Consider the following 13035-nt stretch of genomic DNA (forward strand, 5'->3'; position numbering starts at 1 on the left):
GAGCTTGCTGCAATCAAGGAATTTAATTGCACTCTGGTGTGTAACAATAAACTAATATGAATCGATTAGGAGAGTTAAAATTACCCAGTGAGACAAACCTAAATTTATTGGCTCTATTCTGCTATTTTTTATTATAGAGCATTAGAATGATACAGTGTGGAAACAGGCCCTTCAGCCCAACTTGCCCACACCGGCCAACATGTTCCAGTTACGCTAATCCCACCTGCCTGCGTTTGGTCAATATCCCTCCAAACCTGTCCTATACATGTACCTGTCTGTTTCCTAATTATTGGGGTAGTCCCTGCCTCAACTACTTCCTCTGGCAGCTTGTTCTATACACCTCAGTGTGAAAAAGTTACCCCTCAGATTCCTATTAAATGTTTTCCCCTTCACTAATTTTTATGAACTCACCAAATGAATTTTCATTGGTTACGAGTGTAGTAACTGAGTCTTTCAGATTGTTACATATGTTTATAGGTTATGAGCCTTGAAGCAAATATGTATGCATGTGGAAGTGTCAAAAAGTGACACATCCCCCTCACCACTTAGAGATACAGCGTGGAAACAGGCTCTTTGGCCCATCGTGTCTGCGCTGACCAACAATCACCCATACACTAGTTGTAACCTACACGCTAGTGACAATTTACAGAAGCCAATTAACCCACAAACCTGCACGCCTTTGGAGTGTGGGATGAAACTGGAGCACGCGGTGAAATCCCGCGCAGCCACAGGGAGAACGTACAAACTCCGTACAGACAGCATCTGTGGTCAGGAACGAACCGGGGTCTCTGGCGTTGTAAGGCAGCAACTCTTCATCTGCTCCACCATTAACACTACAGAGTTAAGTAAAGACCATCAACTCCAACTTCTCACCTATCGATTTGCTCCAAGACGCTTCTTAAAACCTACCTTTTTTTGGCTCAACTTAGTAACCTGCAACTCGGTCACACTGTTGATACCACATCAGCATCATGAATATTGCCCTTCCCACCACTGAAGGGATCTAGAGGAGGCACTGCCTTAAAAAAGCATCCTACACACAAGGACCCACACTTTCATTTCACTTCTACCATCGAGAAGAAGCTATGGAAGTCTGAAAACTGTGACCTCTAGGTTCAGGAACAGCTTCTTCCCAGGCTCTTGAACACTTTAAACACCAACAAAACAATGGCCTGCCTTGTTTGCATTAGGGACTTCAAGCTTTTGTTTTACAGAAATATTATTTTTTAAATGTATTTTTGTTGTTGTTTATTATGTTCTCTATGAGTACTGCGTTTGCAGGCTTATTATGCTGATGCAAGTAAGAATTTCATTTTTGACAATTAAACATGAAGGTTGACACAAATGCTGGATTAACTCAGGTCAGGTAGGATCTCTGACGAAAAGGACTAGGTGATGTTTCGGGTCGGAACCCTTCATCAGACTATCTTCGGTATAAACCAGCACCTGCAGTTCCTTCCTATGGCAATTAAACACCCTTGACTGAAAGCATATGGGATGTTTTGTCATGTTAAAGTGTTATACAAATTCAGGTTACTGCTAACCTGCACGCAACACATACACATCGTGTCTACACAATGTTAGTTGCCTCCTAGAGATACTATTCCGTCCAAACACCTCCCACTTATCTTAATGCACACATTCAAGTTAATTCCAAAACTTAAATACAGATCGTATTTCTAGGAAGGTCATTCTTGGCAAATTTATTGTTTGGAGATTCTTCCTCTTGCAATACTAATTTCACGACATATTTTCTCATCAACTTCATTGATATCACACCCCACATTCATTCCCCTTTAGTGCTGCAACAAACTTTGGGGAAATAGAAGCTCATTCCAATCTTGTACAATCATTCTCTTCGAGAACCTATAAAATGGAGTATTCTTCCAATTTTCGTCATAAAAAATCCTTCAGATTTGTCCTTATGTCTGCTATGCTAAATGTTAAACTGCAAATAACCAACATGCATAATCAATTTTGTTAAAGAAATGGAATGAATTATTTAATTTCAAAAAGGTACAATTGACTGTTTTCTTTACAGCTGGAGTGAATAGGCTACCTTCATCCTTAACCGAGGCTTGGAAAACAAATGTAAGAGATGGGGGGCAGGGGGGGGGAAGATTTAGCTTGCCACATAATGATGCTTCCTGGAACACACACAGATTTGGCAAACCTCTTTATTCTGTCTTTAAAAAACAAGCTTCACATCATTTAACCTCTTCTTTCCAATTTGTATTTACTATTGTAACTATGGTAGTGAACTGGATTATCACGACATCATATTGGGTTCATGATAAATGGGCTGACAGGTGAAGCGGAATGAAATCAATTCAATTCCATAGTTTATTAAATAGTCTTTATTTCATGAACAAGACATTCTGCATTTGAAGTAAGTGTACCGTGTGATCTATGACAAAATACCACATTCTTTATCCTTTGACTATTGAAAAGCTGCAAACAATTGATAACACAGTAACAATATGAACTTAACCATAGAATATCTACAGCCAATGAAGGATGTAATGCTAACTGCATGTTAATGGACCACAATCATTTACACTTTATCAACACAAACAAAATAAAACACATGCTGGATAAACTCCAGGGTAAATTTAACTTGCAAATATTGTAAATGAAAGAGATGGCAAAGCAAATATGAAGGGACTTCATGAAAAAGAGAGGGTCATTAGAGTTGTAATCCTGTGCTTAAATTACTGCTTTGAAGTACAATAATCACTCACAGAGAATGCATTAGGAAAGACCAAATAAAGCATATTGTCCTCTCCAAAAGGTTTAGTGTTCAAAAAAATATCCATTCCACTTCTACCATCTATACTATGGTCACAGAATTTATAAATGAAATTACAAACAATATTTGTACAAGGATAATTGGTAATACTGGGATTGAAGCAAGAAGCTGGACTTAATTGTTCAGGGACAGGAATCTCCATCTACTAACGCAGATGAGGAGTGCCAGAAGAATTATAGCAAGAATTTTAAGGTGCAGAAAAGTAGCACTTTGCCCAGCTGAAATTTGAGACTGGCTTATTGCTGGTCAGCTGTGCTCTCTGTAAATAGGTTGTAGTTGAATTAAAATGGATTTGAACAGAGAGGTCAACGACTTCTGTTAATGTTGAGATGGCTTAATCTTCCACAGGTGCAGTTAAAAGCAATTGCTGTGTGCATGAGTTCCTTAATTAACAGAATAGTGTACTGACATAGAAATCTCTTCCATCATAGCATGAGATGAGAGCTGTTCGCAGTCACTTCTTAAACAAATTTAACTGCTTACTGACATGTTAAACAAATTTAAATGGTTCCGAGATTCATTAACTTTGGGGTACAGAAGATCAGCAAACTATTATACGTGAAGTGTTCTGTAGATACCTCTGCAAGGGGTGAATTACACTAAATTATGTTTTATATACACTATGGGGAAAACTTAGTTTTTATGTGCCACTGAAGTGGTTATAAACTTTACAAAATCAGAATTTTTAGATCTTGCTCACAGGAGCTAACCTTCATAGAATATGCTTACAAATTTGGAAGCTATGTGTTTGTGGATATCTGAAGATTTTGTTAATTAGCAGTCATTCAAGTTGCAGAATTGAACAAATAAGTTTGAAATGAACAGCAACTCATTAACATCCGAGAGTAAATGCATTTTCTAATGAAATTCCCCACCAAATGCATTTATCCTTTATTACAAAATGGTTCTGGCCTGGTTCACATTTCCAGCTTAGTTTTCAGGTTTTCAAAGTGTAGAGGCCAATCTAAGCTGCTTTAATATCAAAGACCACATTGTTATTGCTGAGAGAAAAGTTGACCGATTATTGAATTTATTCAGCAACATCAGCAAGGTGTTGCACTTTAAACTTAAAGGGAGAGTCTGCCAGGGAACTATTGCTTTCCTAATACATTGATGGTCGTGTTAGTATTGGTGTTTTAGTGCCATTGCAAACATTGGTACATGCCAATTTCTGCCACCATGTGATTCCATTCAATATGAAAACCCTCAAACACCACATTTGCAACCATTTAATTGAAGGAATTAATTTTCATAAACCAGCTGTGTTCTTTCTCAGTGAGATGGAAAGAAGACTTGCCTTTCAATAATGTTTAGTAGCATCAAAGGCAACTACAAGAACTTTTGTATGTAACATTCACCAAGACAAACCATGGAGTGAAGTATGGAGTTCAATTAGAAACAGTGGAGGACAGTGCAAAAGAGCACATTAGTGGCATGTAAAGTACCATGACAAGTAACATGGTTAACTAGAGTACAATGAAGAAAGCCTCAAGTCCGATTATTTCAGCCTATTTCAATGGGAGCAACCTTTTCTTTTGAATCATAAAACCTAGTTTAATACTGAGAGGAAAATATCAAGTTAAAAGGTCAGACTGCTCTGCCACAACATATAGCTCCAGCTACTTCCACAACCTTGTGCGCAAACATATATAACATGTTTTGACTTCTGACAATCAATATCACAACAATAATCTACACGTTGAAAAAAAGCAGGCCAAGCTGACCCATTGCTACAACACCGACTGTGGACTCCTGGAGACCAGTGCACCAACAGCTATTTCCCAAAGATTTAAAATGAAAATTGGAACGGTCTTTGGTGCCATCTCAAGCCTCGTCAACGCTGCTCAGCAGAACTATTCCCGGGATTCAGAACTTGACATTCCCTTCACAAGAATCTCGCAGAGACAGAAGTGCATCGGAGTCAGACCAGCACTGCATGATGAAGAAGCTCAACATAAAGTGCTGGAGTAACTTGGCGAGTCAGGCAGCATCCCTGGAGAAAAAGAACGGGTGATGTTTTGGGTCAGGGCCCTTCTTCAATCAGGTCTCGTTCCAAAACATCACCCATTCTTTTTCTCCAGAGATGCTGCCTGTCCCGCTGAGTTACTCCAGCACTTTGTGTCTTTCTTCGGTATATACCAGCATCTGCAGTTCCTTTCCACACACTGTATGATGAAGAAACTAGGTGAATGTTTCAGTTTTCAAAGTCAAGGCAGTCTAGGGATAATTCTCTAGATAGTATTTCAGCTACCATAATGCGGCTCTGTCTAGGATGATGCATCTTAGAACATGCACAGTAGCGCGATTCAGTCAGTAATAAACATGCTGGGGGAACAAACAGGATATCCATGCCTACTGGGACAGACTAGGAAGCATTCCCAACTAGGAGTAGCAATTAAAATCAAGGAAAAAAAATCTAAAACGTCCAAAGAGGATGACCAGCAAATCACTGCTTCAACCTGCACAACTATTTCCACGTAATAAAACACTGCAATAATAGATATTTTCGCTTTTCCTTTAACAGTGTACTCAATACCGCAGCGAACATTAGATTTCAGCCTCCTAACTAGTTAGATTCATTCATAGCCGATAAGCTGTTTTACTAACAGAAAAAATAACCTTAAACTAGCAAAAATAACCTAAATTCTTATTTGCAGGCAGGCATATCCGTTGTATGCCAAGACTTGTGAGGCTGAATGTATACGTTCCACCTCCCTTGTGTTAAATGCCCCCAGTTCTTCCACCACCATCATTTCAACTGCAGCACGTATTGTAGATGAAGAAACCTGGTTCAGTTCACTGTACTAAATCTGCATTTAAAAGTAACCAGCATTAACCCAAGGAAAACATTCCAGACACTGGAATGCACACTTTTAAGTGTTCTGCCTTATCTAAACCAAAAGGAATGATCAAATTTAAAGCAAATAAGTAACATCGAAAGGTACAGGTACCCCCATTGACACAGCACAACAGACAATCACAATGGTCACACACCAAGAATTTACCTTATGCCAGGGATCTTTCCCCTCAGGCTTTGGCAGCCACTCCCCTACTCTATTCCTACGGCCGGGCAGCTGCTTTCTCTCCAACTCTTTAATGGCAAATCTGCTCGCAGCTCATTAAAGATGATTTAAATCAGCCAAGCCTCGGCACTACAGCTTTGCCAATCATTTGCTTTGCTGCTTTCCTATCCAAGAGGTGAAAACAAAAGCCTCGCAAGAAATGGATTCTATAAACCAAAATCTGTTTAAAAAAAAATCCAACATGACTAAGGCAATTTATCAGTTGCATGCAGTTCAAACATGCTTGTGTACATGTGGACAGTTTCTGGATCAATTTAGGTTGTCAACAAGCTCTGGGTAAAATTTACTGCGGTTCTTTTGCTTTGGATCTATTGGCTGCATCATACGACTGAACCATACGCCTATCCAACCTGTTTTTCTGTCTTGCACCTCCACAATTTAGATTTCAGAGAAATGGTGCGCCAGAGATTTGTGCATCCACAAAGGAACAGGAGAGAGAAATAATTCCTCGAGGATATGCATGGCAAATCATTCTGATTAAAATATATATATTAATTATACATTGGAAAATGGATATGTATCCCCATAAAGGGCAATCAAATCAGTAGAGGTTGAAATATAGACAATGGTTCATCCGCACAAACGCAAGGGGAAATAAGTCTTGTGAAGAGGAACATTAAGTTAGGAGGAGTGAAAACAGGCAACAATTGTAATTTACAGATAACAAAGCTAACAAAGAAAATACGGGCATGAGTCACAAGAGTTATTATCACACATCAGTCCATGCAGTTTGCAGCACAGTGTATTCGGAAGGATAGTATGAAATGCACAAAATTATATATTGCAGAAACATTCACAAAACACATACAGTATTTATAAAAGGATTCCAGAAATTCAAATGGTACATCAGATACATTAATCCCATGTGGCTTCTGGGTTCAGAGCTAAAATTGCGAAGAGAGGAGAATTTGGTCAATAACAATTAATTATCATCATCAAAGTAGAAATGGTCCAACTGGTTCCTTCCTTTGTACTTGAGCCAATTTCATTTCTTCTTTGAATTGACATTTTTGCAGACCCAATTCATCCCATCCTGGAATAGAATTGCAAGATTTTAAACAAATAAAGATGCATAAATTACATTGTGGAGCCAAAACTCTCAAACTGCTAACACTTTTAATAATTTGTTATTTTTGTTATATAGGAGGCAGGGGATAAATGACCTGTGAGCAGAATTGGGGCAGAGTTTATAAAAATTCTGCAAATTTTTATAATTTTGCATTGTTACATTACTGAAATTATTTTTTTGATTAATAAACAATTTTCTTCATGGTTGGAAACAATCCTTAAGTGATTGACAGCCCTCTGTGTATGGAAGGCAAACAAAAAATTGATTGGCATTTATGAGTTAACATTTCAGGTCCACGATCTATCATCAAAAGAGATTAGGGATACATGGGTAATGACAATCAAAGAAAGAATGTAGGGAAGGAGAGAACAGGAGATGCCTGCGATTGGGAGAACACAGAAGTAAAGCATTCCTCTGCCTCAATGGAAGTTACTGAACCTTGCACCTCCCCATCACTGAACCTTCCACCGTTACTAACTCAGCAATCAGGTTTGCTGATCCTTGCCCAAACTACCTCACGGAGCTGAAAGGCGAGGACATGAAGGAAACAGACACTATTGGGCACAGTCGCCGTGGAATTTGCACGTTTTCCCTGTGACCACATGGGTTTCTTCCGGGTTCTCCAGTTTCGTTCAACATCACAAAGATGTGCGGGTTTGCAGGATAATTGGCCTCTGTAAATTGCCTTTACCGCGTAGGAAGTGGATGAGAAATAACATAGAACTAGTGTGAACAGGTAATTGATTTCCACGTTGTATCTCTAAACTAAACATTGGACGTCAATGGGGTTAAATGCCAATAATGGATACAGATCCCAATTTATATTGGAATTGGCAAATGCCTTGGAATCAGTCCAGCAATTATGTCATTGCCAATGCTGTACACTGTGGACCTAATTCATTCTGTACTGGAATAGAACTGCAAGAATTTAACAAATTAAAGTCTACTTCAACTGCTTTCCCAACATGTCCACTATAGTGGGGAAAGACAGTCGGTTTATTCAGAACGGTTACGAGAAGAATTCCAACCTTAAGGATTAATAACTGCAACACACTAAGGATACAAGGAAAAAAAAAATCTGACTTAATAACAGCTAAACGCTGAGGTTCAACTGAGACACTAAAAAGTAGACCTGCTAAATTTCTCTAGTATGATCTGTTTTATAAACATAGTGGATTTTTCAAAAATACATATGCATTTTTGTTTAATAGCAAATGTATATTAGTTAAATTTTTTTTAAAAAATCAGGATACTCAAATCCTCAGGAACATGAATGTGCAATACAGACACTCCCCGACTCGCAAGGGTTACATTTCGTGAACCCTTATGCAAGTCAGATTTTATGTAACTCAGTATCACTGACTTTCGCGAAAGCCGGCAATTTCTGTGGCGCGCGGAATTCTGGGTAAGCACCACCGCCATTACTGGCCTGGCTCCGATGTAAACTTGAGTGATGGTACAGTATTGGGGAAATGATAAACTGCCTTAATTGCACTAGGGACTGAGTATAGAATTGTTTGGGGTGGAAGATTGCAACCTTCACGTGGTCCGCCCTGTTTCGACTAATGCAATCAACTCGACGTGCACAAACAGAAGATCAAATAGAACACGTTGTCCAACAACCTTAGGCTGTGCACGCCACACGAAAGAAGAAGATAGAATTGTTTCAGTAATGAGAGTTTATGCAAGTTGCCAATTGCGTGAGTCGGGTAGTGTCTATAATCTGCTACTGAGATCGCCTCCTTACCTGTAAAAAGCCATCACTACCCTGCCACAGTAATTCAGGATTAAAAAAACAAACGTGACTACAATGAGCACCTCAATAAAGTTAATGAAACCGCTTAAATCGGGGGGAAAAAGTGATGACAGCACACCTGTACACCTTCTCCTGTGAGCGCAGAACAAGACTGGATTTGCCAGACACGGTCACGGATTGTATGCAGGTTCAATCCCTCAGCTATCTCAGATGCTGGGGCAGCTGTCAGCAAATCTTGCTTGTTGGCAAAAATGAGAACAGCAACACCACTTAGTTTCTCTTCATCCAATAGTTCAGCGAGCTCCTGTATCCAAATTCCAAGTGAAAACGTTACATTTGACTGTTAAAACTAGAATGTATTTCAAGCAAAAGCTACAACACCTTAAAAACAAGAGTTCTATTCCTATTATTCCAAATGCCTCAAGTCCCACCACAGTGCCCAATGCATGGGATTTGGCACTGGATCTGTTGAAGTGCTGTGTTATATACAAATATGTCCTGAAATGCCTCATTAATAAAACAGTCAAGAAACATTTAAGCTGTTTACTGAAAATAATGCCGGAGTTGGGCTATATTTAATATTTTGTCTTTAGAATGTAGCTATACATTACAAGAACAAGTTTTTGTGAATGGGACATTATTTATTTATACTATTTGATAAATTTGCATTTGAACTGCTAATCTTGCTTTCATCTTTACCCCTCTGTTGTTATTTATTAACTTGAAGATTCTTCTCTCATTCTTGCCAGACTTGAAAATTTTTGCTTTCAATTCTTTCTTCTCCTCACTAAGTCATGAAGAAATCTTGATATTTCTTCAATTATGTATCTGTACCGACCATTGAAATGGAGAACAGTCATGAGCTATTTCAGAGGGCTTAATTGTTTCCATGCAACACAGAAGCAACTGTGGGTCATTTGGCTTCTTTACGCTTTCTGTGCCATTTTGTTCCATCGTGGCTGATTATCTATGCTCACACTATATTCCCACTCTTTTCCCGTGTTCTTTGATGCTGTTTACGTTTACAAATTCATCAGCGACTTGGTCTCGACCAAGGATCACCACTTGGACAAAGTATATTCTAAAGGTTCGCCACTTGGAGTGAAGACATTTCTCCTCATTTCAGCCTTAAACCATTTCTCCTATAACCTCATTCTAATTGCTCCAGTCAGAAGAATTATTGAGTCTGTCTAGTCCTGACAGAGTTTTCAAAGTATCAATTAGATCCCTTCTCATTCTTCTAAACTCAAATGAATATAAAACTGACTTAATCTCTCCTTTCATGTCAGTTTCACCATCCCAGCCATCAATCTGGTGGATAAATATAAACCAAATCTATTTGCTTCTGTTTGTGAATTGGCCCTGTAGATTGTAGAGGGCACTGGAATAGGGTGTTTGCTGGCACACTAGAATATTGGAAGTAGACCACCCAGTTAATATTTGTGAATTAAGCCCCTGTCCCACGATGCGAGTTTACCCAAGAGTTCTCCCAAGTTAAAAAAAAATCAAACTCATGATACTTCATCACGAGTGGAAATTTTTCACACTGTTGAAAAAACGTAATGAGTTTCCGCATTTCCCGAGTACCTGCCGTTAGCATTACGAGCCGCTACGAGACATCCACAAACTCCGCTTGCATCGTGGGACAGGGCCTTAAAACTCTCCGTCAATACATAATAACAATAAACTGCAGGTGCTGGTTTACAATAAGTACAAAAGATACAAATAGATACAAAAATGCTGGAGTAACTCAGCTGGTCAGGCAACATCTCTGGAGTACATGGATAGGTGATGCTTTTGGTCGAGACTGAAGAAAGATCCTGACCCGTAATGTCAACTTTCCTTGCTGCCTGACCCGCTGAGTTACTCCAGCATTTTGCGTCTTTCTCCAACAATACATATCAATTATTATAAGAAAATCAGGGATTTGTTTTGGTGACTGTTGAATGTATCCATCTTCATTTTTAGTTGCTGTGGGCCTAATTTTAGCGGAACAGATCTGGTAGTTTAGACAACTTGTGTACCATATCATGGACTGATATAGCTATGTGTATACCATTTCAGGAGGAATATTAAGCTCTTACCTGCCCCGTTTCTTCAAACCTTTTCCGGTCGGCACTGTCAATGACATAGATCTGGGGGGAGGGGGAGGGGGAGGGGGGGGAAGCAATTTTTTAAATTACAACCGTTAATTTACATAACACATCTGAGACCCCTTTTAAGACATTCCAAATGTATTAATCAAAGATATTTCTGAGATGTAATTTCTGTTGCAGGGTAGGACAAATTAGCAATCAATTGCACATTGTTAACATCCGCTCGAGCGTAGAGACACTTTGGTTTAATGTTACATACAACATTCAATACCTACAATATTTCATCATGCCCTTAGATCTACATTGAAGCATCAGTATGCCTTCTTTTGAGTACTCAGATCTCTGGGAATGGGACTGGAAATCACAATTAAATTTCTAATTGAAAGATAGTTGCCATTTCATTCAAATTAAGTAAAACATTGATATTACTCGGCAAGAATATGGCAGCTTAGTTTAGAGATACGACGTGGAAATAGGCCCTTTAGCCCACGCCGATCCACGATCATCCATACATTCGTTCCATCCTACACTTTAGGGACAATTTACAGCAGCCAATTAACCTACAAACCTGTACGTCTTTGGAGTCTGGGAGGAAACCGGAGCAGCTGGAGGAAACCCATGAGGTCACAGACAGCGCCCATCATCAGGATGAAACTAGGGTCCCTGGTGCTGTAAGGCTGCACCCACCGGTAGTAAAGAAAGCAAACCCAATGCTAGCATTTATTTCAAGAGGGCTTGTATACAAAAACAGGGATAATAATAATAATAATAATACATTTTATTTATGGGCGCCTTTCAAGAGTCTCAAGGACACCTTACAAAGATTTAGCAGGTAGAGGAAAAACATGTAAGGGGAATGAAATAAGTAGTAGAGACATGACTAGTACACAAAGTAAAGACAGAATTCAATTCAAAACACAATATGAGGCAATTAATGCACAGATGAAAAGGGAGGGGGACGTGGGGCTAAAGATAGGCAGAGGTGAAGAGATGGGTCTTGAGGCGGGACTGGAAGATGGTGAGGGACACGGAATTGCGGATCAGTTGGGGGAGGGAGTTCCAGAGCCTGGGAGCTGCCCTGGAGAAGGCTCTGTCCCCAAAACTGCGGAGGTTGGACTTGTGGATGGAGAGGAGACCGGCTGATGTGGATCTGAGGGACCGTGAGGGTTGGTAGGGGGAGAGGAGGTCAGTGAGATATGGGGGGGGGCCAGATGGTGGAGGGCTTTGTAGGTGAGGATCAGGATTTTGTAGGTGATCTGGTGGGTCATCCGGTGGATGTAATGTTGAGGCTCTATAAGGTGCTGGTAAGGCAGCATTTGGAATATTGTGAGCAATTTTGGGCACCATATCAGAGGAAGGATGGAGTGGGTCCAGAGGTTGATCGCAGGAATGAGTAGGTTAACGTTGGTGAGCGTTTGTCAGCACTGGACTCGCTGGAGTTTAGAAGAATGAGGGGGACCTCATTGAAAGATACAGAATAGTGGAAGGCTGTGGAATAGTGGGAGAGATTAGAACTAGAGGTCATAGCCTCAGAATTAAAGGAGATGAGAATTTTTTTCTAGTCAGAGGGAGGTGAATCTGTGGAATTCTTTGCCACAGAAGGCTATGGAGGCCTTGCACATTAGAAAATTGAACAACACTTATGAGCCTGCCGCTGAGAAAGGGATACAGCATGGAAAGAAACCCTTCAGCCCACCAAGTCCATGCCGATCATCAATCACCTGTTCACACTAGTTTTATGTGGTCAATTTTTTAATTCATTCCCTACACCCAAGGGGCAATATTACCTGCAAACACACAAACAAGTTCAGTCACTCTATTTGAAATGATTAGTGATAGAGGCAATTTATGTTCTTCAGTAATAATCCAAACACAATAAATGGCTGATCACATTTGTTCATACTAGCAAAGGACGAGTGGAAGCTGTATTGAATGAATATATGAGTAGACTTAGAGCCCATAGGGCTACATGTTTTACAAAGCACCAGTAGTTCCCGGTGAGCCGTGCAGGCCCGATCCACCCGCCAAACTAAACACGCCACCGACTGGAACGCGCCCCGGTAGGCCCGACTCGCCCCACAGGACTGCAGAGAAGCTGGGTGTCGAGGCCTGTCTGGGCCGAAGGAGCCTCGACGGCGGCAGTGGGAGCCTCGACATAGGCGGCAGTGGGGAAGACGTGGGGCCTCGGCAGCAGCGGGAGCCTCGGTGATGGTGGGGCCTCG

At 40.3% G+C, this 13035-nt stretch overlaps 1 protein-coding gene across 2 annotated transcripts in view; it reads right to left on the reverse strand.

Annotated features, from left to right (window-relative positions):
* Positions 1–2341: 2341 nt before the first annotated feature.
* Positions 2342–13035, reverse strand: part of arl3 (ADP ribosylation factor like GTPase 3) — a 28471-nt gene continuing 17777 nt past the window's right edge. For both annotated transcript variants that reach the window (XM_033034042.1, XM_033034043.1), the window contains exons 4-6: positions 10802–10852; positions 8836–9021; positions 2342–6925 (exon numbers count right to left, since the gene is read on the reverse strand). In XM_033034042.1, the coding sequence (XP_032889933.1) occupies positions 6878–6925; positions 8836–9021; positions 10802–10852 (285 nt within the window). In that variant the 3' untranslated portion in view covers positions 2342–6877. The remainder of the gene's footprint in view (positions 6926–8835; positions 9022–10801; positions 10853–13035) is intronic.

This window comes from Amblyraja radiata, chromosome 15, assembly GCF_010909765.2.
Source record: "Amblyraja radiata isolate CabotCenter1 chromosome 15, sAmbRad1.1.pri, whole genome shotgun sequence".
Classification (NCBI taxonomy): domain Eukaryota; kingdom Metazoa; phylum Chordata; class Chondrichthyes; order Rajiformes; family Rajidae; genus Amblyraja; species Amblyraja radiata.